This window comes from Lonchura striata, chromosome 2 (genome assembly GCF_050655825.1).
Source record: "Lonchura striata isolate lonStrDom1 chromosome 2, ASM5065582v1, whole genome shotgun sequence".
NCBI classification, from domain to species: domain Eukaryota; kingdom Metazoa; phylum Chordata; class Aves; order Passeriformes; family Estrildidae; genus Lonchura; species Lonchura striata.
This window is the reverse complement of record NC_140704.1, coordinates 36074067-36099253: the sequence shown is the minus strand read 5'-3', so window position 1 is coordinate 36099253 and position 25187 is coordinate 36074067. Positions and strand designations below refer to the sequence as shown.

Here is a 25187-nt window from a genome sequence, read left to right as displayed (position 1 = left end):
GGACCGCAAACAGCACGACATTGTATGAACTACAGTATTGTACTAGAAAGATTTTTTAGTGTAAATTGAAAAAGTTTTTTCATCAATAAAAAATGGAGAATTAATGTGCAGGCATATTTGGCTAAGGATGGCTGTGAAACTGCAAGATAGAGTGGCACGAATGTCATCTGTATTGAGCAAGATTTGTTTGATAGAAAAGAAAACCACTGTCCAACTTATCAACTTTGAACTTTTAGTGTGCTACCTACAACTCCTGTCCCTCCTTTCCATGTGTAAGAATGACTGAGTTAAAGAAAATGGGGAATATGAAGCCTAATTTAGAAAAAAGACTGCAAGAACTTGATTTCAGTCAGCAGAACGGAGAACAGAGTTGTGCAGTACTGCCTATAAATTAACTAAGGAGGCACACAGGGACATCGAAGAATTATCAAGCTAAATGACAGTGCAAGAAATAAACAATATAAAATAGGACAAGAATAAATTTGCTTTGAAAAATGCATGACTCCTGGCTTTTAGCACTTTTTCAACAGATGTAGTTCTAGAAGGAAAATTTTCTTGTAATCCTTGATTTCTAGCACATCACTGTTCCATGTATCAGCAGGCCACAGGATGTAAAATGAGATGTTTGGCAGACATCTTAATAGGTACTTTAGTGGAAGCTTTGAACTTATGCTGTGATCAAAAACAAAACAAAACAAAAAAGCAAACAACAAAAAAAAACACAACACAAAAAAACTGATATCACAAAGCACAAAGTCAGCTCAGAATTTTTCACAAAACAGATGAACTTTTAGATTTTTTGACTTGATGTTGGTAAAATCAAGCTCATCTACTATTATGGTGTACTTCTGTAACTCTATACTAGTTAAATTGTGTTTAATAGTTTGAGAAGAGCCTCAATCAAAACTTTAAGTGAAATTAAGTATAAGATTTTCAGAACTTTCAGATTCAAATTTGAACTTGGAGGCTAGTTAAGATGGCTGTAAGAATTTGTAGAGGTAAAGTTGAGATTTGTCTATGTAAGCTTTAGATGAGTTTTGTAGTGACTGAAGTTACCATATGTGGTCAAATCAGTTGTAGTTGTCATCCATAATGTGTTCATATCAAAGTTTGTCTTACAACAAAGGTGTTTTCTCTTATTTTTGTATTAGGAGGATCAAATGAAAATGGAAGCACATCCCCCACCTCAGATTCAGATGGAACTTTTATTTCTTACAGGTTGGTAAATTTTTATATTTATTTTCTAATTTTACGAAGGTTGATTACAAGAAGCATATCATCTATATAAAGCAAAAGAACAGGTTGTATACTTTAGAAGAATTGCGGAATCTAAACTGGAACAGTAACAAAAGAACATGACGTATTTAATTAAGGAATGATCTAAAAATTTGTTTTCTGGGTTATTGTTTTTTTTCAAAAGTTGTTCAAAATGCTTAACTGATGAAAGTACAAGATATTTGAAAGCCTAAACATTTTTAAGGTTGTTTTTTGTGTTTTTTTTCCTCCAAAGTATTCAATTAAATAAACTCACAGCAACTAAGCTAAATGTTGAAATATTCAACCCACCAGTGATCACCTTTCTGATCTTCTCCAAAGTAACTGGATTTATGGAGCACATGAAATTCTCATTTCCTCATTATTTCATGTCAAAAACCAAGCCAAGATTAGTTAAATTTGAGATTATTTGACAGGAAAATAATATTCCGTTTTGTTGGCTGTAAACACCAGTTAAAGAAACTTTTTTCAGCAATGTCATTGAGTTTGAATCTTGCTTGGGTACATACCAGAGGGTGTCTTGTACTTGAAAGCACAGAAAGTTAATCAGCTGGTGTGTACTTTCATCTTCCACCCTGCAAAATACTGACTCTGCTACAAAAAATCATTTTCCTTGTGACTAGTAAATGAATAGTATGATGTGTGCTAACCAGAAGGATTGCATCTGATTTTCATATTTAAGTATGGTAAAACAAAACACGCTTACCACATGATTATTTTTGAATAATTTTCTGGACTGTGGTGGTTGGCATTTTTTTCGGTTTTGGTTTGTGCTCTGCTGGAATCTCTGCTTCAAAGAGGTTTAGGCAGGCAGGAGGAACCTGCCTGTTGGGCTTGTTCTGCTCGCAGCCGGCTGGGTGGGGAATGTTGCGCCGTGGTGCAGGGAATGAGCTGTGCTGGTCACGGGGAGCCATGGGCGTGGGGTGCCAGGGAGGGACGCAGTGCTGGAGAACCTGTTGCAGGCTGGAGACAGAGCCATTGCCAAGGAGAGCAAGGAGCAAACAGCCTGGTCTTGAGCATGTTGAAAAGAAAGACTTTTTGTAAGGACCTAGAGGGAACAGCAAAGAGTTTCCTGCGATTCAAACACCCAGAGGAAGTTTCTGGACTAAGAGCAAGGTTGGAACAAAGGGTGTGCCTGCAGGGACAAAGTGGGACTGGGGTGGGTTGATTTATGTATCCTTACAATTTTGTTTATCCTAATAGGTTGACTCTAATGAGACCTACTTTGTGATGATGTAAAACTCTTTTAGTGTAGTTAGCATATCCACTTTGATAAAACATATTAGAAGATCCATTTGAGAGTTCTGCATTACTCTGTTTCTTGTCATATTTGTGTTTTCTGCATGCAACATACTGTCTAAGTTAAAAGAAGAGCCAAAAAATACCAGCCAAGATAATCTTCATGTTTTTCAGGTGAGAAGCATGTGTAGATAGAGAGACCACAAATCAGTCTCTCAAAAATAGTCAAGATTCAATTTAACCAGATCAGCAAAAGAAATTTGAGAGTGCTCTCTGCCATTAAAGCCAGGAAACTTATTTCTGAAAATTGTCAACTCAAAAGCACCAGCTGTAGTACCTGCCAAGTGGCAACACTTGAAGAAGAAGCAGCCAGCTTTAGCTAGACTTTTGTTCCATGAGAGTGTGAGCTGTGGAGCTGGAGTCTGAGCCCACTCAGGCAGTAGCACTCATCTCTCAGGGAGCTATCCAGGGAGCTAACCCAGCCCAACCTGTTCATTCTTCCTTGGGAGAGCTTTCTGATGACTTCCTCCTGCCAAAGCTTCCCGTGGTATCAGTGCCAATGCAGGGAATGTAACTAGCAGACAGACATTGGGAGGACAGAGCCTGGTACCTTTACCTAAATCAACCTAAAGATTAGTGACTCTTTAATGCTCCACAGATTAAGTGGAGGTTAAAGCTGATCTTTGTATCTATGTATTCCTTAGTACAAAGTGCATATAGTAAATACGATGTTGGCTACAAGTTCCACTGAATAATGCTCATATTCTGTCAGAGCCCAACTTAGGAAACTGAAGTTAGTCTTTTAGAGGGGTCCCATATCTCATTGCCAACATATTATTGATATAACTGAAGGCAAAATAGTAAAAAAGATACGTGTGTGTATGTGTATTGGGGAGGTGTGTATGTATACATATATATAAAAGTAACTTCTGACTTTTCATAGTTGGCAAGCTATCAACTGTTATTTAGTAGTAGTGCTTGAAATGTAAAGTGTGTATTTGTTTCTCAGTGGCAAATTATTCCTATGATCTAGTGAGACTGGCTGTAAATTTGATGTCTGGGTTGGATATTGTTTTGATAGTTACAGTTCTGGACTGCATGTTAAGTAAAATTGAACATGTAACACCTTTTGAAAGACAAAAAGTGAATCCTAAACTATCTTGAAAAGTAATGATGGTAAGTGGTTGTTATTTATTTAAGGACTCGTTAGAAATTTTGACCTACTTTACGATACTGTCAAGGATTATTGTTTTAGTAAGTTAGTAATTTGGTAAAACTAATGATGGTCTTGTTTACCCAATGCATTTCAGTCTATCATATTTTAAAAGGACCAGCTAAAGAACTTTTGCTCTAAAAGAGACAGTGACATCTTTGAATCATGGTAGATGTCATACATATGCAGAAGGTTAATACATGAAAAATTGTATTGAAAATTTTTGCTGAAGCCAAAGTTGCTTAATATTTTGTCAGTAATAGGACTTTAAAATTTCATTAGAAGAGATTACTCGAAAAATATTTTACTATTAATAAGTTGTGCTATTAAAATGCTCTTAAAAACATTGTTTTTGCAATAAAAAATAAACCCCAGGAGAAGTTACTTGATTCCTACATTTTCTGTTTAAAGGACAATTTGACACTATGCAGTACAAGTCTCCCAAGTGTATGTGTTAATAAAGGATGACCTGTCATTATATTCTTTGATATATTTATGATGCTCCAGAACTATTTCTATGGTTTTATGTTTAATATGAAGGTGTCACCTTAGAGTTTGTGACTCTTGATTGTGTTGATCACAGCACAGATGTAATGCTGCATTTGTTCAGATAGTGAGCATTTCCCTTTAGGTCATAAAATTCGTAAGTAATGTAAGTGAAAAGCACATGTGACTGGCATATATTTCTAAATATTCTTTGAGTTCATGAATGCGTCCTGTCAAGTCACAGAGAATTCTCTAGCTGGTCTTTATGCTCTGATGGAAGTACTCTTTGTGTACTTGGGAAGGAGCTTTACTACTAAGAAATTACAAAAATTATTTCCTAGAAGCATGTCATCAAAATTAGAAGTTCATTATTGGAAACATTTGAACAAAGATTTAGACATATAATAACTTTCAGCTTTTAAATGTTAGAAACCAGGAAAATAACTTCAGCTTTGCTCTACTGTGTTATTTTACTGATATGGTTAAAGCCATTTTTGGATGTCCAGATGGGCTGGACCTCACCAAAAGGAAAAGGAAAATAGATGTGGGTCTTTAGTTTCAGTATCTGCAATGCAGTGCCACTGGAAAGTAGAAATACTGTCTTTCTCCTCCCTTCCCAAGGGCAGCTGACCTTCTCCTCGCCAAAGAGGTGAACCCCTTGCCAGCACATATGACTACAGACTATTACATTAATCTGTTTAGCCTCAGTACCAGCTGCTTGCATGTTTTTAATTATCTTATTAGATGGTATAACAGTGACCTATGAAATAAAATGAAGGTGAGTATTTTTTAACTTTATTTTACAGGCTATTTTTCTAAATATATTTTAATGACCTAATTATGACTTTTAGGGAGAGCCATCGATGCAGACATTCAATTTGGCTGATAGAATCTAACATCTCAAGGACACTTATTTTCTTTCAAGGTGCATTCATACATTAATACTGCTTGTAATAAATATATAGCCTAAAAAAGCTCACTTTTCATACTTGTTTATGAACTTTGTGATTCAGAGACCCATGACTGCTATGTTAGATAATTTCTTAATACATGTCTGCACATATATGTAAGTTTAATTCTTACCCCATGTATCAAGATAAAGTCCTTTCCTTTGTGGCTTAAATTCCATGACAAATTATGATTGCTCAAAGCTGTAGGTTATGTAGACAAGGTGTATTCCTTCTTCTGCTCATATGTCAAACAGGCAGAGGATCTAGTCTAAGAAAGACTTTCGTATTCCATTTTCTCCCCAACTTCTTACAGATTCTGCTTACCAGATGTTTCCTTCCTTGAAAGGAAAAAAAAGGCAGTGTGGTCCTGCTGGCTGAGGTGTTTCTTGTGTGCCAGCCAACTGCAGGCACTGAGCATACAGAAGAAAGACAGCAAGGGGTGCAAGCTGTTCCTCCTTGGTTCTTCCCACTTCCAAAAGTGGTGCTGAAACCACTGGGGTTGCTCTTTGACTTTTTTTGGCAGTTGAGCCAGAAGTGGCTACATAGCCTCTGTCCTTACATGTTAAACATACTGTGAAGGTGTGTGCAACTCAAATACCTCCACCTCCTAAACTTTGTCTTAGGCTATTAGGAAGCAGCCCTTTTCCATCTACACAAGCCTATCTAGTCTTATTCAACACAATGTTACATTATTGTTTTAATTTAAAGCAACTCCTGTGCAATTGTGATCTATTTTTCCTGATGTTGTTCACTGTATGTCCACACATAATCAAGAGATGTAAAGAACAAGCTTGTTTCTGTGGGTCTTTCATTTATTTTGAAATAAGAAAAATTGGGCACAGAGGGCAATGCAGTGAAATTGTCACTGCCACTTCACTCCACAAGGAGACTTCACAACTCTTGCATCCTTTCTTTCTTTCCACAAAGAAGTAGTAAAACTGGCCTCCATGTTTATTTTGTCTTGTCCTAAACCATTTGCCAGACACTGTTCCAGTTGATGCCATTTATGTGCAAAGAGGCCTTTTCAGTGCAAGTTAATTTTTTCTGGGAGCATGTAAACTCTCTCCTTGATTCTTCTGAAAGATCACGTTCATAATGTGCTGAGAATCCTTCTTTAGTTGTGGTAGTCTGTGCCAGTACTCTCATTTTGTCAGTGTTTGTGATGCTGTTAGGAATTCCATCATGCAAATCTCATTTTTCCAGCAAGAGAAAGTTACTGTTTGTACTGATCACAGGTTTCCTCCAACAGGTTCTTTTTACTTCAAAACCTGGAAGATCACTGCCATACTTATTAAAAGCTTAGAATATTTCTGATTTTCTCTGAATTCTTTTTAAATTACATGCCTTTTATTTTCCTTTTAAGGAGAATTACATAATTTCTATCTCTGTCTTGCCAAATTTCTGCTATTTACATCTTCCTTCCTGAAGAAGCTGATCCTTGCTGCATTCCTTGCCTCTTGTCCTAGAGAATTGGCAAATGATATCATAAGACAAGGAAGAATAAATTGTCATTAAGGAACTGAAAACCTATATTCAGTATACTTTTTGTAAGAGACAAAGATTTCAACACATAAATTTTGGAATTTTTTCTAACTTTTCTAGTTAAAATTATACTATTTTCTAAAGACATAAAAATGGCAATATGGACTTGCTTTCTGGTTTAATGCAAAGTAATAGGGAAAAGCAAATTTAAGACATTTACGTAAAGTTTGAGATGCTTTTGACAGAGAATCAGAAAGGAAAGATTGAGTTACCAGCACCTTTTGTTGAATGCTTTTTTTATGGATTGTCTGCAAGAAGGAATTAGATTGTGAAGAGAGACCATGGAAGAGAGAATGGTAATTTCAAAAATCCATGGAATGCAAATGAAAATTTTAGTTCACTCTTAATTTATTTTGTTGTACTTGAAAATCATCATATATATTGCTGACACCACAATCAACTGATGCCATATTTTCCCTTACTAATGTTTAAAGTGGTTTTCATTATGAATTTATTTTACTTTTTCACTCACAATAACCTTCAGACTTTCATGGCAACTGGGAGATGTGACTGAGGACAGGGGGGATTTTCAAGAAGGCTAAGGAGGAGGATGCAGGGAAATGGGCCAGTTAGCCACACCTTGGCTCCAGGGAAGATGGAGAAGCAGGTAGTGTGCTGGGGGCTGGAAAAAGGACCAGGGGGTCCTGTCAGGCATCAAATTGAACATGAGTCACCAGTGGTCCTTTGCAGCAAAGAAAGCTAATAGTATCCTGGGATGCATTAGGAGCAGTGCTACCAGCAGATCAGAGTTAGTAATCCTTCCCTGTAATCCATACCTGGAATGCTGTGTCCTGTGCTGGGCTCCCCTTCACAAGAAAGACATGGGCATACTGGAGAGTGCCCAGACAAGGACTGCTAAGATGGTGAAGGAACTGGAGCAGATCTACTGTGAGGAAAGACTGAAAGAGGTGGGAATGTTCAGCCTGGAAAAGAGAAGGCTCAGGGCATCTTTTTGAAATCTGTGAGTATCTAAGTGAACACAGAGTATCTGTGAAGGGACACAGAGACAGTCTCTTTTTAGTAATACCCAGCAACAAGATCAGAGCTAATGGCCACAAACAGAAGCAGATGAAGTTCCATCTGAGTATCAGGAGACTCTATTATATGTGATTTTTAGTTGGATGATTTGTAGAGCTATAGCCTTTAACTTCTGTTGTGTCCTGCAGGAAGCTCTTACCTTCTCCTTAATGAATGCATGTTTGTATAGCAAGGCTGCATGCTTGTGAACACACACAATTCACAGAGCTCTGCCTAGCTGTGGGTACGAGCAAAAGGATAAAACAGGAGAAGGGAACCTGTAGTCAAGAGAAGTAGGAAGTAAATACTCTACATGTGCATGCAAAGGATTTCAAAGGTATTGGGGGATTTTAACTAGAAAGCTTTGAGCCTGCAACTGTCAAACTCAGTTACAATACAAAAATATAAATAGTTGAATATAATACCTACATTTATTTTCACCATTCTGTAAATGTATGCAGAAGGTAATGAATAGAGGAAAATGCACTGGTGAAATTTAGATTTAGAAATGGCTGTAACAAGAATTCTTCTATGAAAGCTGAACTGGTAAAGGGTTGAAAATTATGTGCTTTCCAAAGACCAGACTTGGTTCTTTGGCTGAGAACTGCCAAGGTATAGTGGACAATTTGGAATATGGAGAAAGGTATCTTGCAGATCTGTGTCGTATCTAGCGCTATGAGGAATGGTGCTGGCAGAGCATCCTGCTGCCAGTGCAGTCTTATTTCAGTTCCCTGAACTGTGCTGCACACACACTGGTAGCTTAAAGAGCATAGCTAACTAATAACTTTATTTGCGGGAATGTTTGCCTTAAGAAAGTGATTTTACCTTTCTTCACACAAACCTTTTTAACTGTATGTCGGCCAAAAGTAGATGAAACCTGAACTGTTTAGAAAAATCTGCCCTTTGAATGTTCAGCCTCCCAGCAACACAGCCATGCATATTCACACTTACATGGCTGTTAGCTCTGCCACGTATCCTGAGGCAGGACTTTGAGAAACAGAGGAAAATACATGTATTTTCCAAACAGACTGATAAGCCTTCACATTAAAGCTGTCAAGTGGATTTTCAGGGTAGCAAATAAAAATATGTGTGTTTCAGAAATATTATTTTAGAAACTCTACTCCTTATTACTTTATACTACCTTTCAATTGGGTTTTTTCCTCTGTTTTTATAGAATTAACTCTGTCTTTATTACATTCCTGAAAGTTGCCTCACTTTTTTCTCAACTGTTGATTTTACAACATAATAAATAATACAAACTATGCATGTTTCTTGGATTTATGCAGTATGTTTGAAAGGAATTGTTGCCTCTATTTAAATATTTAAATATAGGTACTTGATGTTCCTATCAATAAAGATCTCATATTGCAAAACATATGACACAATAATTTGAGAATTGGTTTTCTTTCTGATGGCCTGTTGCTTCATTGAGTGCCCCTGAGGAGCAGAGTTTGGGTCCCAACATTTTAAAAAGCACATTCTGAAGATGAAAACCACTATAAAAATGTGAAACTGGCTTTTCTAGAAGCACACATGCCATTGTTTTAAGATGATTTTGCCAATACTAGCAGCGCTGCTCAAGAATTTTCTTTGGATCTCTCTAAGGCTATCCATTTTATCCTTTAATATTGGTCTAGAGGATGGAATAAGCTTGAGATTTAGATTGAAATCCTAAATATGTATGCAAATGTTTCAGTAGTATAGCAGTATTCTTCCATATACTGAGAAATATTCTCTGTTACCTAAATGTTGTTGTAGATATCAAACTGTTTCTGCAAGAACTCAAAAAAAAGGTATTTCAAAACTTGGCAGGAAATATTTCAAAAATGCATGAGACAAAGTAATGATACACACTATCTGATGACCCAGTAGTTACTGGTTTCTTTATTAACTGCAGTTTCACCTGAATGTCAGTTATGGACAGTAATATTTAGCTGGTAGATCTGAGTCCCTGCAGTCCCAGAACTGAATCTTTTGCCCTTTTTCAGTGAGGTAGATTGTAGTTCCATGTGGTTCTTCACATTTTTACATCTCCGTGGGTTTTGGTGTCTTCCGCAGAGTTTTTGTGTTGTCGGAACATGATGGTATGAAAATACCTCTTACACTAGTGTTAGACTTTGGCAGGATCTGCATTCATACATTTCCCCAGCTTTATCCTCTTAATCAGTAAATGCAGAAGCTAAGTTGCAGTGATTGCTGTTTATGCTATACCAGTATCCCTCTTGTATTTCTTCCTCTTCTGAATAGAGTATGTATTTTGTAAGGAGCTTTAATGGGCTACCATTGCATTCTTCTGCATATCTATGCTTGATGTATTGGGTTTACCATTATTCTGGAGGTTCAAATTTAGCAGCAGAGCCAGAGGCAGATGTTCTGCTTTTGCCTATCAGTGGAGGAGAGTCTTTGTTACCTCTCCCCAACATGCACAAGGTCAATGTTGCCTCAGTAAAGCTCTTGGAACTATTTGAATTTGAGTTATTTCCTAGGAATATTGTTGGATTATTGATGTTGTGCATTCTGAAAGAGTTTATAGTGGCTCGTTCTTCTATAGCTGAGCAATAGTGGGATTCCAGTGACTTTTACTAAGATGTTAGACCTTAGAGATTCAGATACCTTTACACTATGCTAAGTGCATGTAGAATTTTACTTAGACTTTCTGGTGTAAAGTCCTGCTTGTGGTGATCTTTACTAACAGTCAACTGAGAGGAACATTTCTGTTCCAAATTTCATGCTTCTATATCTGAAAATCTGATGCTTGTAATTGCCTTAACAAGAATCATATCCACAAATCATATCCTGTTGAAAAAAAAAAAGAAAAATAGACTTCTATATGTGGTTTGCTCAGAGATCAACCTCATAAGAAAGAGTGTGTCTTAGAGCAGACCCCAGTATACAGTTCTTTGGCAGAGAGATTTAAACTCTTGTGCTTATGACATAAGTGCATGTTTCAAAAGATGGAAAGGAACAGATGAGAACTATGAACAAATCCTGCAGAATTAATCCCTTCATTGATTTGCCTGCTTTTTCTTTCATACATATTAAGCACTTTTCCCACTTTGAAGTAATGCAACTCTCCCTAACTCATGCCAGTAGATACTTTACATTGGACAGCTATTGCAGAAATCACATATATGAAATTAAGTTTCTTAAAGAACTATTACTCCAATAATTTCTTTCTCATTCAGGGCTGTGTTGGTTTGGCACAGCCTGTTTATTGGTAGCAGGGGTTCCACAAAGGTGGCTTCTGTGAGAAACTTCTGGAAGCTTCCACCATGTCCAGCAGAGCCAATCCCTGATGGCTCTGAAGATGGACATGCTGCTGGCCAAAACTGGGCCAGTTAGAGATGTTGGTTATGCCTCTGTGTTAACGTATTTAAGAAGAAAGTCAAAGTGGTGCACACACAGTTTTACTTATAGTCAGATAAGAGAAGAAGGTGAGAATATGTAAGGGAAAACAACATGGAGATACCAAGGTCAGTTGAAAAGAAAGGGCAGGAGGTGCTCCAAGCGCCAGAGCTGAGATTCCTCTGCAGGCTTGGTGAAGACCATGGTGAAGCAGTTGTGCCCCTGCAGTCCATGGGGATCCACGGGGGATGGAGAGATCCACCTGCAGCCCGTGGAGGAGGTGCCCACACTGGAGTGGGTGGATTCCTGGAAGAGGCTGTGATCCAGTGGGAGGCCCGGTGGAGGGAGAGGGCCCCTGCTTCCAGGCTGGTGCAGCCTATCCTTGGAGGTCTGCACCCCGTTGAAAGAGTGACCCGTGTCGCAGGAGTTTTGGGAGGACTGTGTGCCCATGGGAGGGACTCATGTTTTTAGCAGGTGCAGTTTGGCTGCTGCTCGTGAGCATGGACCCATGCCAGAGAAGTTCACGGGGAGCTGTCTCCCATGGGAGGGACCCCATGGCCTCACAGGGGAAGGACTCCTCTCCCTAAGCAGCAGAAGAAAACCTCGATGACAAACTGACCAAACTCCCATGCCCGGCCTCCCTGCGCTGTTGGTGTGAAGGAGTGAGGGGTTAGGGGGAAAAAGGAAAAAAGGGCTTCTTTTACTTCTCATTATCCTCCTCCTCCTCTAAATTCACTTTGCAACTTTAAGTTGAGGCTGTTTTGCTCTTGAAGTGTTTTCTCCCAGTCCTTATCTCAACTCAGATCAACTCAGCTCAATTTTTTTCTCTCCTCTGCCCAGCTGTGGCACGGGAGGTTGAGGGATCAGCTTTGGTGGGTGCCTGGCATTGGACCAGTGTCAAACCATGACAAGATCTTACATGTATTTATTATTATTACGAAGACTTTACAACATGCACAATAGTACATTAGACAGGATACTCAAATAAGAATCTAAAATGAAAAATATTTACAAAATAATCCGAAAACATTAACACTGACATTTGCCTCTAATTGTACAGTCTACAGGTGGTATAACACAGGATCATGCATTTAATTTTCTAGTTTGATTAAAAGTAAATGCATGTGCTTATTCATAGTTTAGGTGTTTCCTATTAGCTCTTTCAAGTCTTCACTGCAGTGAAGTAAATGGAATATGGTAGACTTGAGTTCCAATCTTCATTGCTTATTTAATGTTGACCAGTGGGTATAATAGGGTTATATAATTTTAAACGCTATCTTTTTAGAATTGATTGCTTGTTCATATTAAAGTGTTACCACTATCAAAAGTCTCTAGAATTGTAAAGTCTTAATTCAAAATACTTGAGAAATGAATTAGTGAATGCTGTTCAGAAAGGATTTTAAATATCATTCAGCTCCACTAAAACTGAGGCAGATTCCAGTTTCCAAGTAATTTCTTCTTCAGTTGCTTATAACTTTTTTTGTGATCCTAGCAGCCAAGAGGGAATGCAGAGGAGATACGATCTTGCCAAATTTCTTTTGGCGGTTTTAAAAGTAATTTGGTTCAAAACGTGTTTGGAATTGCATTACTTTTTTTTTTTTTTTAAGCCATGATATCTGCACTAATACAATTTCAGAAGTGTTGAAATTACTTTCTTACTGTGTAGCAATCACTTCCAGCAGCTGGTGAGAAAAATAACCTGAAGAGTTTCTTTCCTCTCTGTTCTTTCTTTTCACAGTTGCACTGGTTGAAACCTTTTGCTAACTCAGCTGACACACTGGCATTTTCAAAGACATTGTGGGAATGTCATCCACTTGCAGAACAATGTGAATAGCTTCAGAGGCTGACCTGTTGTGTGCACAGGGGAATGTGTCACTCTTGAAACATAGCTACCTTAGGGAGGCAGCTTGGCAGGAGTTATAATGGCCAATGATGCTACAAAATTTACAATGGCAAATGAAGAATATTATATGTGATAGAAACAGGAGGGTTATTTAGATAGCCATAATATACTGTAGCTACTGAAGTATAAGGGGCTGTGAAAGAAAGGCCCAGGTTTTTCACAAGCTGTGGCTGCTATATACCATACGTTGTATTTAAAGGAGACAGAATCATGGTAAACAACCATAGGCAGCTCCCTGTAGAAGGTGAGGATGTGTGGGAGACAAGGAGACAAAAATGACCAGATAGTCTTTCTGACTTGGAGACTGGGGGATGTGACAGGAATGAAGGAAGCTGCTCCAGACTACTGGAATGACTTGCTGCTCTTTTGGTCACCTGGGAGTACTGGTGCTGGGGAGAAGCTAAAGGCAGCTCTAAACCCTGCAGTCTAACACTGCTGTAAGCATCTTTTCTCTTACCTGGAATACCTTTGCTTTTCTAAGTAATTAATAATCAAGACCCAGAAGTAAACACTTTTTTTAAAAAAATATGGTCCCAGGTGAAAGGTGGTGCATTCACAAACAAGACTTCTGGTCTCAGCATGAATCATGAGCTTGCCTCTGTCATAGAGTAAAATGACTGTGATTTCCTGGCTTGCCAAGTCCCTTCCTCTACAGTTGCCAGCAGCTCTATCTTACAATTCTCTTTTAAAAAACTCACTCTCCCAACTCAGCTTAAAAGGCTGAAAACTATCTAACTTCACTTTGCATATATTTAGGGCAATTTGCAAAACCAGAGTTTCCTGGTATTTAGTATAACCCGCTCTGTGACCCTCCTTAGCAAAGTAAATGTGGTGAGATCTTAGCCTACAGTCATAATAGTATTTTCCCTCTTCCTGGTTTCATTTGGTCTCCCAGGGAGAAGTAATAGTCTCCCGTGTGACAGGGGGAGGAGGAGATGTTCATGTTAAGGACATGCATTGAAAATAACTCTGAAACACATTTCCTTGCACATAACCCAGCTCCTTACCTTGAAATTGCCCTTTGTATTTTAAAGTGGCTGCAGAATGTTTGTGAGCAAGTCATGGGCTAATAAGACTATCAGGTGGCTTCAGCTGTTCTTGAGATTCATTTCAGTAGAAGTTGCAGGAAATATAGGTTTAATTCTTTTATTCAAACTCAGTAGATGGTTTGGGACAATTAATTTCCAATTGTTTCCCAGTAGAGCAGATTTACTTGTATATTAATGAGGCACAGGTGTTAGGCCCCTGGTGCCTGCATGCCTGGGAGGCATATTTAGGTTGTTTATCTAGTCAGCCATAGGTACTGCAAGGTACTCAAGCTTGCCTTTAACAGTTTATACAGTGAGGCTTTTTAATTTTTTGATGTTTTTTTAAATTTCCTAGCACCTGTTAAAATTTTAAAACTGATCATGTAGAAAGAAGTAGGAGTGATTTCAATAGTAAATAGCAGTAAATGTTAAAGAAAGTCATCTTCTATGATGCTTAACTGCCCAGCTTGACATTAAGAAGAAAAGAAGGTTCATTTAAGCAAATACGTCATGTGAAGAGCTAATACAGTCAACAGTGTACTTTTCTGTTGCATATTTTTGGAATAGGTACTTCTTTGTCTACAGCTGAAACATGAATGTGCTTATATTAATATTCATTTTTCTTGTTTATTCACTGAACTGCAGTACCAACATTTTAGAGGAAATGGAATAGCCTCCATAGACATTATGAATTTCAGTAGCTGGCATAATTATAGCGATCTACATATTCATTAAATCCAAAGAAGAAATGTGTCCAAAAAAACAGCCATGCATTTAGAAGTGGTACACAACTAAATATATACATTTTAAAAAGTTGCTTTCCTCTGCTTATCCAAAATTGTGTAGTGTCATATAGTCCTTAAATCAGCTAAGGCTTTTTATTGTTTAAATGTTCATTCCTTTTGCTTTTGCAGTAAAGAATGGGAAGAACTATTTGTAAACAACAATTACTTGGCAACTATACGGCTGAAGGGGATTAATGGGCAGCTGAGAAGCAGCAGGTTCCGTAGTGTTTGCTGGAAGGTAAGAAGAGAAAATATTTATTTACAGTTTGTGGTTGCAATATATCAACACATTACCTGATGCGCTGGAAGATTATTGATGCAAAGAATCATGAATTTTCCAAGAGACTTCATCCCAATGTTTTCCTACTCATTTTTATAATTCATTGGACATTTGCTAACCACATCAAATTGCTTTAAAGCTGAATTGCAGGTAACAGCAAAAGAATCCAAGGAAAGTGTATCTTTGTGCTGGTGATATGTTTAGAATTGAGTGCCACACAGCCATCTCTCCTCTCAGTATCTGTGCAGGGAAGTCATGCACTGGAAATAGATAGGAAGTTAGTCTAAAAAATTATAGTTCTGTGTAATTTGGGACTGCTTTAAAATCAGTCTGATGCTTCTGCTAGCTGGTTTTCCCAGTGAAATGAGAAAGTGAAGACCAATTCCTCTTGTAAGGGCTGGATGAAGAAGGAAGCAAGGTCTTCCAAAAGCACAACAGCTCCTTGGGAGTTTTTTTGTTGGTTTTTTTCCTTTTTTAAAGTAGCAGGGAAAGGAAGAGAGAAAGGAAGCAAGGTAATACAGGATAGCCCTATAAAGTCCAAACAATATCTTTGCAATGACATCAAGTCTTCTGCTGTGCAATAGCTATGATAGAGAAATTTTTTTCTAGTAGAGTTACTGTGTCTTAATGCTGATCATTTCAATTACCTCACTTGGAATTTCTGAACTATAATTTTGGCACAGAGACCTATAAAAAGAAATTTAAAATACTTCTTATATATGAATGAAAGAGAAAGTTTGACATTTGAAATATATGTAGCGTTGAACTGCCTTAAAGTTAATGAAAGTATTTTATTCAGCAAGCCCAGTGAATATATGCCACCTGCATTGTTTTATCACTTTGCTTCTTTTTAAGTCTCTAAATTAGGAGACCATAACTCAATACCCTGAACTAACAAACATCAAGTCCTTCCCTGTCTACTAATTAAATCAAAGAGTGGTTTTATTTTAGAAATAAGGCAGGGTTTATTTGCTTGTCCCAATATGCATTAGGGCTCTATTGTTAAGTTCTGAAATTTTATTTTTTTTTTAGTAATTTAGGAATATTTTTTGTTTATCAGTTTTAATCAGAAGTTTAATACTTCTGTTTGTCAGTATTACTGTGTCTTAACACTTTACAATGTGCAAATAAAAACACTGAAAAAGCAAGAAAATACTGGGGTTTTTCCTTGCTTCAAATGCAATTAAATAGTATTTTGCACTGCATGTTTCTTTCCAACACTTTTCAAAGAGACATGAAAAAACTGAGATGTAGGCATTCTCAGGGACTGTCTGTAAAACTGTCTCTCTTAGCTTTCTTGCAGAATTCTAGAGCATGTTTCATTTCTTACTTGGGGTATATCTCTTGGTGCTCAGTTCCTGCTCTGCATTTGTGGTTCATTTTAAGCACATTGCATTAGGTCATCAATGTTACATAAATAGCTTCAAATTTTGTATTTTTTTTCCATGTCTTTCCATTTTGTTTCTGCCTTGGAAGTCACCATCAACTTTACTGTAGCTGTAACAGTTTAGAAAGCTTGAGTTCATGGCTTCAGTTGACTTAAATGCTTAATTTTGTCCCATTGAACTGCTGTTGTTCCTAGCTACTTATTTATGGACTAAAAAGCACTAAAACCAGAAATATTTTATAACTCTTTGTTTTCTCTTTCTTTCTGGGGTGGTTTATGCTGTCTGGTAGTATTTATATGAAAAGCTGTTTAAAAGTGATGAAAATTAATGAATTTATTTTGTTTGCTAATAGTTATTTCTGGACGTTCTACCACAAGACAGAAGTCAATGGATTAAAACCACTTCAGACTTAAGAACTTCCTACAGTAAGATCAAAGAAATTGTAAGTTGGTACAAAATAGAATCTGATACTTTAGCACAGATCTTGGTACTTATAGCATAACGGGAGATTTTTTTTTTTTTTCTGTTTTTACCTAGCACATTACAAACCCTCGGAAAGCAGGACAGCAAGATCTGATAATCAATAACCCACTCTCTCAGGACGAGGGGGTAAGTTAACCAAAGACACACTACTAAAATTCTCATCTTCTTCATACTGACACAAGTGAGTTCTTGCTGAAGTAGGCAAAATGGCAGGTGCTAAAATCTCCCCCTGAATGTCCAAGCTGACTTATGTTAGCAATTATTCCACAGGTTCTGCTGGACAACTGGAAATGCTCATTTCCAGGCTGATATTCTGATTTTTAAGGGGTTAATTCAGGGAAGGTTGTGGTAAACAAAAAATCGGTTCTGGACTGTAATTAACTGAGATGCTTTTTTTATCACTCTATGTTTTCATTTTATACATCAAATGGCTCTAGTTTAAGGAGTGTTCAGTGGCTCTAGTTTAAGGAGTGTTCAAACAGTCAATATGAAGTGAATGCTGTTAACAGAACAATGAAATACCCTCCTCTGGAAGATTGTTCAGCCTTGGAAAGTTTTTTACTGCATTTTGTTATACCTGAGAAACTTTTAAATATTTTATAACACATACCTTTAAGCTTTTCTATTAATTATGTTAGCATTGTTGCCATCAAAATTCTTTTTTATCAATTTTTTAAAATAATTTAATGCCATGAAAAAAAGACTGTCTCAGATATCTCTGGTGATACTACTCCTATTTTGTCCACAAACAGAATCCCATACTTCGTCTCTAGAGTGGTGCTGTGCTCCTTATTTAATTTAGAAGGCGAGATCTCTGCAGCTGTTACGACTGTGCACATCATCAAACTATTCTTGCATCCAGCTGGACAGAAAGTTGTGTCAAATGTAAAAGATCTAAAGCATTTCTGCTGTAGTTTGTGATTATATGGCTAGATTATACACAGTGGCTCAACCTGCTTTCTGCCTGTGATTTCTTTCAGATATAGAAAACAAACTCAGTTAACAACTCAGAATATGTGGCAGGGGATTAATCTACAAAACAAAGCCACTGACCAAATCAGGCATAGGACTGAAGATCAAAGTGCCTTTGAGCCTCTGCTGTGTCTTAATGTTACACCCATTTTGTGTACTGATTTTTCCTTCCCTTTGCAATGCTGCTTCTATTTGTTTCCTCTGTTCTGATGGCCCAGGGAGGGTGGGAGCAGAGACAGGGGAGTTCCAAAATGTGGTCTAGCTGCATGACAAGAGTTGTGAGTTAGAGAGGTACTCACTGAATGTAAGACATTATCAAAGATACTAATATTTTTGAAGTTTAGTTTTTTTCCCGAGTTGTAACACAAATATAACAACTAATTAACATGAGTTTTTGTTATTTTACTTCCCTTCCCATAGATAGCATTAATTTATTTTCTCTTTTCTTTCTGTGGAGCATAAGCATCACGTCAAAGAGTTGCTTACCAAGAGGCAAGAAATTGTGGAAGTATTGTACAGACTCTGTTCTGTATTTCATTCACTGGTGCTGCTGCTGTTTGAAAACTTACCTAATCTCCATGAAGGCTGCTGTAATAACTTTGCTCCATCTGTATTCTGATCAAGCTATTATCCCTTTATAATAAAGAATACAGTTTCCAATACTTTTCTGGAGCATGCAATTAACAGCACTTTCTGATTTCTTTCTGGTTAGCTTTTACAGTACATTTGTAAACAAGGCATAGAAACAAAAGAGAGAGCATGAAAATGGTCATAAGCATAGCTACAGAAGAAGCTAAACCTACTTCAGATTCTTTTATTTAATATTTTTTATTTTGATAGTGAGCTTTAACTACTCTAGCTTTTCCTATGATAATTTTTTTAGAATGGCCAGTCTTGGTCTTCAGAGTGGATTAGAATGATGTTGTTTTCATAATAGGTATTTGATTATCATATACTCCTTATATGAGTTTGTCTCCACTAAAACAAACCAGCTTACTCCCAAACAATTTCTTATTATGGACATTGCAGCAGCTTCCAATTAAAGTCCCTACATCCATAGCAGACGTATGGTACCGACCAGTGATACAGACCTGTTTCCTTGCATCAACAACTGAATATTTTTCAGTTGAGTTGCTGGTTCTGATAAGTTTGACTTTACTCTGCCATACTAAATGTTCTTCCTGGAGCCCAAACAAGTAACTCACAAACCTGCAGCCATCCAATGAGCAAATGCCATGAGCCTAGGACAAGGATCCAGGAATTTGAATGTTTTTATTTCTGATCCAAACTGACTTTCTCATATATGTTGTGCTGGTCACCAACATTCTTTATCTCTCATAAAATATTGATATATCTGTCTACCAGGAATGCTGAGGATTAATTAGTCAATATTTGTACAGTACTTTGCAGTACTTTGTAGCTTATAAGCCTTAAATATTAGTAGAAGTCTTGGTTTCATACAATTATTTTTTCTTATTTCAGAGCCTTTGGAATAAATTTTTCCAGGATAAAGAGCTTCGAGCAATGATTGAACAAGATGTGACAAGAACGTATGTAGATCTTTAAGAGAAATTTCTATATATAAATTTATATTCTGCATTTTTATGTGGTATATATTATATTGTGTTTTCTTGACTTTGGTTAGTGTAAATGTCAGGTTTGTCGAACATGAATGTGTGGAAACATACATTAAATGTATAAAAATACAACTTACATGGAGTAAAAAATGAGACAATTTAGCTGAATGTTAAATCCCAGAGATTTATTGGTATCATTGAAGAAAAGCTCTTCTAAATTAAGATATTAGGAGGTGTACTACTTGTGAAATTTAATGTGGTTTTCTGTATGAAGCAAAGAATGTAAGAGAAACTGAAAGGTCTTTTAACTAAATTATGATCATAATGAAAGATCGAACAGATTACTTTCCTAATTCTCAACACAATACAATCAATAATAAAAAAGCAGTTTGTAATTAGTAAGGGAAATGTCACTCATGTATAGAATTTGAGAGGTTCTATTTTTATTTATCATTATTCTAGCTTTATTTGTCATATATGCTTTTTAAAATATGTCCTGATATTACTATGATTATGTTTTCATCTTCTTGGCCCTTAGGTCATTCCTGTTTAGAAACTTGTTTGAGTTAGAACACTCAGTTCCTAAAAATATTTCTTTTCAGAGTGCAAGCATTGAGTAATGTGTAAATATAATTAAATTCAATTACTGGTTTGCTACCATGTGATGTTTTACTGTATTGCAAATATTTTTCCTTATAACTTGAAAAAAGTGATGATAGTCGTAGATTCTACAAATCCCAAGCTTACACATTTTCATTTACAGGAACCAAGTCATGCAGAAGAAATCATTGCAGTCTGGTTTTTGAATATTTTACATGTCCGTCCCTAGACCCATTCTTGAATGTATTTTGCCATGAGATGTATAATTAAAATCTGAGTATACTTTCATGTGCATTCTCACAACAGATGGTATTTTTTGTTTGTTAAAGGAAACAGTTCAGGATGTTCTAAGATTAAAATATATATGTATCTAAACTATAATTGGAGAATGAAAAGTTTTATGGAGGTTATGGTGGATGTAAGATTATTATTTAAATATATATTTATATGCACACAAATTCCAGGCTCTCACTGGCAAATGACAGAGTAGTATTCACTAATATCAGTAATAGTGACTAAAGAAATTTTCATTTATGCATTTATACAAATTATATCTATTTGAACCTTTAGTATATATTGTGTCATCAATAGCAAAATAAGTCAAGCATTGAGAAAGCAAAATTTATCAGTGGCATGAATGTATTTTATAACCTGCATGCATTTTATATGTACACTTTTTTATCTAATCATAAAACACAGTATGCATTTTTACATATACTTATCTATTTGTCAACTATAATTATTTTAAGAAGCAGTAAGTTCTGCATTCTGTGGCTTTAGAATATAAAAGACCTCTCTTTTTATTTACATTATTTAAATAAATCTCTGGAGTTAGAATTTTAAAAGTTTAGAATTCATCATTAGTTTACAATGCTTTTTATTAAAGGTTAAAATAATTTTTATATTAAATTTCCATAATCACTACTTTCTAGCTGCTGATTCTTATCTAATGAATGTTTTTATATTCTTTGTCATCTAGTTCAGTCCTCCATCATCCCACAGCATCAAGTGTGTAATGCTGTAGAGTGATGCTAACTACACACAGAGTAGCAAACCAGAGTTCCAGCTATCAAAGCAGTAAAAGAATTACTCTATAATGTTTTTGTTAGAATTCCCTAACGTGTAGTAACAGAATTAGGATCCTAAAATTGGTGTTTGTTTAAATTGGTTTAAACTTCAGGATTTTGCTATCTAAAGGCAAACTGGAATAAAGTTCATTCATGTGTGTGTGTGTTTGTTTCTATGCATTTTGAGAATCCTTATCTCACCTAATTATTATGCTCACAGCCGGGTTAATCATGCTTTAGAGTCTGTGTACCTGTAGAACTCTAGGACACAAATCATCTCTTCCTAAAGCATAAATATAGTTTTTGTCTGATTAATCCCATTGTGGAGATGTAGTTTTCTTCAGTAATTATAAAAGGCTTCTAGCTCACCAGTACCTAACAAAGTTTTAGTTTCCTAAAGTCAGGTGATAGAAATCCAGTCCATAATGTCTACATAAAAACAACAGCTTCCAATACTTGCAGGTAGGAAAGGATATTGGATATTAGTGATCAATGTTTTTGAATTTTTTTTTTTTAATATTCTGCAGGAATAGAAATCAACAGATTGGCCAATGCAAAGCATTTAATGCAAATTAAACTTGCTGGCATTTCAGTGTACATCTAGGGTTGTAAATGGCTAGATTTCATTGCCCTCTTTCTCTCCAGTATTTCAAGAAACTCAAATGCCGAGGGGGCATTCCCCATAGACAGATCAAGTCGATATCTTCTCTTTTGTAGTAGTATTTTTATATACTGGTTACTTAGTTTCTGCTTCAGGACTAATAGTCACAGTTTAGGATGATGGAAGGTGTGTGAAGATGAGTAGGGTCAGTGCTGGGGTTCCAAACGCTACATCCCTCAAATAAGAAAAAAAAAATTTAAAAGTTATCAACATAAAAACAGCAGTGGAAAAGCCACTGGAGAGCTACAACTTTCCTAAGTATGTGGAAGAGATGGTTAGAAACAGCAATACATTGATTATGATCCCCATTTCTGTCTGCCGCCAAATTTTTTTGTGCATCCATTTAGTTGTTTGGCAGCCTGGTTCTTCAAATTTCTGTGTCAAATTCTGGCTGCCTCTGGTGCAGGTGCCCCTAAATCAGCTAAAGGAGTATTTTAAAAAGCTATATCTGAGTCAGGCTGGTCTTCAGTTTTAGAAAGCAGGGATCTGAATGCACCATTGTTTAATTGTAAAGTTGTGGTAAAACAGTCTAGGAAAATTCCCATGTCCTTATGCAGGCTTTCTCAGAGATGTAATTAAATGTAATAGTCTCATGTTCATGAAAAGTATTCTTACCTTGCTGATTTGAGGATACTGTATTTCTTAAAACAGTTTTAATCATAAAATGACATTTTCCATAAAAATCCACCCTGAACTGATAGTTCCCTCATGATCTCTTCTGTTTACATTTACTATAATTAATACCTCAGTCAGCTTATTCCTGAGTTTGTTATTATCCTTTCTGTCACAATCTCTGGTATTACTAGATCCTCACAGATTTCTCTGTGTATTTTTGAGTTTTCTTTGTTAGTCTTCTCTTCCTAAACTTCATAGGGCAGGCCTGAATAACAGTCCTTCAGAAATAATCTCTTCAAACACCTAAATTATGTCGATTGCCATCTGCTGTAATGCACTTTTGGTCTCAGCTGTGTCCTTCCTTTACAGTAATGTGATTAGTACAAGTGCATGCAAGTTTTCAAATGTTGGTCTACCATTACCTCCACCAGGTGCCAGGGAAACATTACACCTCTCATCCCAGTGCCTCTCTCAGGACTTCAGCATCACAGTGTTTAAGCCACGGTGTCTTCTCTGCCTTGGCTCTTGATTCAGCTCCTTCATCCAAGGACTTCAAAGCACTTTCCTAGCCTTAATTAGTTCTGTTTCTGTGCTTGCCTGTCATCACCTCTGTGAGATGACCACAGTGATTAGCAATGTTAATAGTCTTATCTGAAGTAATTTGTACTAATTTCCTATATTGTTTCTCTGTGACAGGCTTTACAATAGCCTTAACTACATCTTGTCTAAAGTATAACAGTGTGGCTCAGACCTGTGAAGCTTGTTTGAAGAAATCTTATTTCAAAACATGTGATTTAATTCTAATATTCTATATTTCAAACCTTTATTTCAGCACTCTAGCCTGAGGCCTACCATTTTTGTCTTTTTAATGTATTCTTCTGTTTTTCTTTGTCCAACTCTACCATTTCCTTTCTTTTTAGTGTTCTACCTTTTCAGATTTTACTTTTTATTGTTCTGTATATCGATATTGGGGCATTTGCTTTATGAAATATACTTTGCCATCTAAGTTACTTCTTGAGTAGCAATGAAAACAACTTTGTTTGTGCACGTATTCTAATTTAAGTAGGTCCTGCATAACTACTCTATTTCCTACCTCCAACAGTCAAGGAGCAGGATGCACAGGTGAGAGTGGCTTCAGAGTAGTTAAAGACTTGAAATATTTACATTTTCCAGTATTGCATGTAAAAGGATTTTCCCAGAAGCCTTTTCTCCTTATTCTCACACGTTCCACTTCATTCTTGTTCACTTAGGATATTTGCCCAGACAGATTATTTTATAACTGTAAAGTTTATTTGTAATAGCTGTTAAAGACAGTGTGATGTCTAATTGTGTTGTATTGCAACAGATACCAGTAAGAGATACTCGATTTTAGGATACTGGTTTCATGTCAATTATGAGATATTTAAATAATCATGTCATTAAAAGATAAAATTTTTGCAAATATTAAATAAATACTGAACCTTATGTATGCCTGTCATCTGACATACTCTAATCCATTCTTCCATTTCTTCCATTGTATTTCATTCTTGCAGATGTCTAGCGTTAATGAGATTAAAAGGGATCAGTTATTTAAATATAACTGTGATATCATCATACCTGTGTAGCAGACTGGTGTATATTAAAGAACATGGTTCATCATTTTGGTTGCAAAACAAATGTAGCAAGCTGTTAGAAGTGTTTAACTGTAGCAGCGCAGAACAGTGGGAAAGCTGACAAGGGAGATGCTCTTACCTAAAACCTCTTTCAGAAGACCAGCAACTTCTGTGCACTCTATTGTTTACTTTTGCTGTATTGCTTCATTTTCAGCTTTCCTGAAATGCAGTATTTCCAGCAGGAGAATGTAAGGAAAATTCTTACAGATGTTCTGTTCTGCTACGCCAGAGAAAATGAGCAGTTGCTTTATAAACAGGTAATGAAAATACTGTACAGGTGGCATTCATTGACTCAACATTTTCTATATGGTTTGACAATAATGTAGCTCTGTTGTATCTGAAGTTGTATCATAATGCTGAAGTAATCAAAGAGCTGCTTGTCAGCTGGTTGGTAAGTAAGCTCATTGAATAACATATGCTTTCTCCTCATAACACAGTACCTTAAGTTGTTTTCTTTAAGGTTGCTAAGTTTTCTAACTTTAAATTTCTTTATAAACATCTTTTTTTTGTCATTGGTTAAGAAAGAAAAAACAAAGAAAGGCTTTCTCTGCTTAGGTAAAGAAAGTACACAGCAGGATTTAAAATGGTACTGAATAAACAAAAAGCATAGTGACTTCTGAAATTTAGACAAAGTTTACTATTTTAAGTTTTATGTAATACTTAAGTTCTTCCCCAAAGTGCTAAAGCCATGTTAGCAAAAAGATCTTTATCTAACTTTGTAGTATCCAAGTACAGTGCAACTGACAAAATCCTCTTGAATGAAGGATAAGTAACTTCTACAGTTACTTGGAGAGTCTGCTCAAACCATTTTTGATAAAATGGTAAAGAAAGCTTAAGTTGCACTAAATCTGCATCCACAGAGTTAGTAAGTTAATTAATTCAGCATTTGTTCTGAAGGTTTTGAAGTAACTATAAAAACAATATTGTGTTCATATAGCAAGACCAATATTCAGAGTATCAACCGAAGCATATTTGTATTTGTTTCTTCACACTATTATCTGTGGGCTGAGTAGAGACTGACAAACCAAGGAATACTCTGTGTGCATGGACAAAGGATAAACTGTAGAGGAGCCAACTTTAGGTAGATAGAAAATTTGTCATGGCAAAAA

At 36.4% G+C, this 25187-nt stretch overlaps 1 protein-coding gene across 14 annotated transcripts in view; it reads left to right on the top strand.

The window, feature by feature from the left end:
• The window catches only part of TBC1D5 (TBC1 domain family member 5), a 315956-nt gene that overhangs the window by 158474 nt on the left and 132295 nt on the right, over positions 1-25187 (top strand). For 10 of the 14 annotated variants that reach the window (XM_085568765.1, XM_077787232.2, XM_021538134.4 and 7 more), the window contains 6 exons: positions 1152-1218; positions 14913-15021; positions 16804-16893; positions 16989-17060; positions 19389-19456; positions 24233-24335. In XM_085568765.1, coding sequence (XP_085424891.1) covers positions 1152-1218; positions 14913-15021; positions 16804-16893; positions 16989-17060; positions 19389-19456; positions 24233-24335 — 509 coding nt within the window. Of the gene's footprint in view, positions 1-1151; positions 1219-1278; positions 2392-14912; positions 15022-16803; positions 16894-16988; positions 17061-19388; positions 19457-24232; positions 24336-25187 lie in introns of those variants that run through there. The other 4 variants (XM_085568697.1, XM_085568705.1, XM_085568742.1 and 1 more) reach the window with 4 other exon arrangements.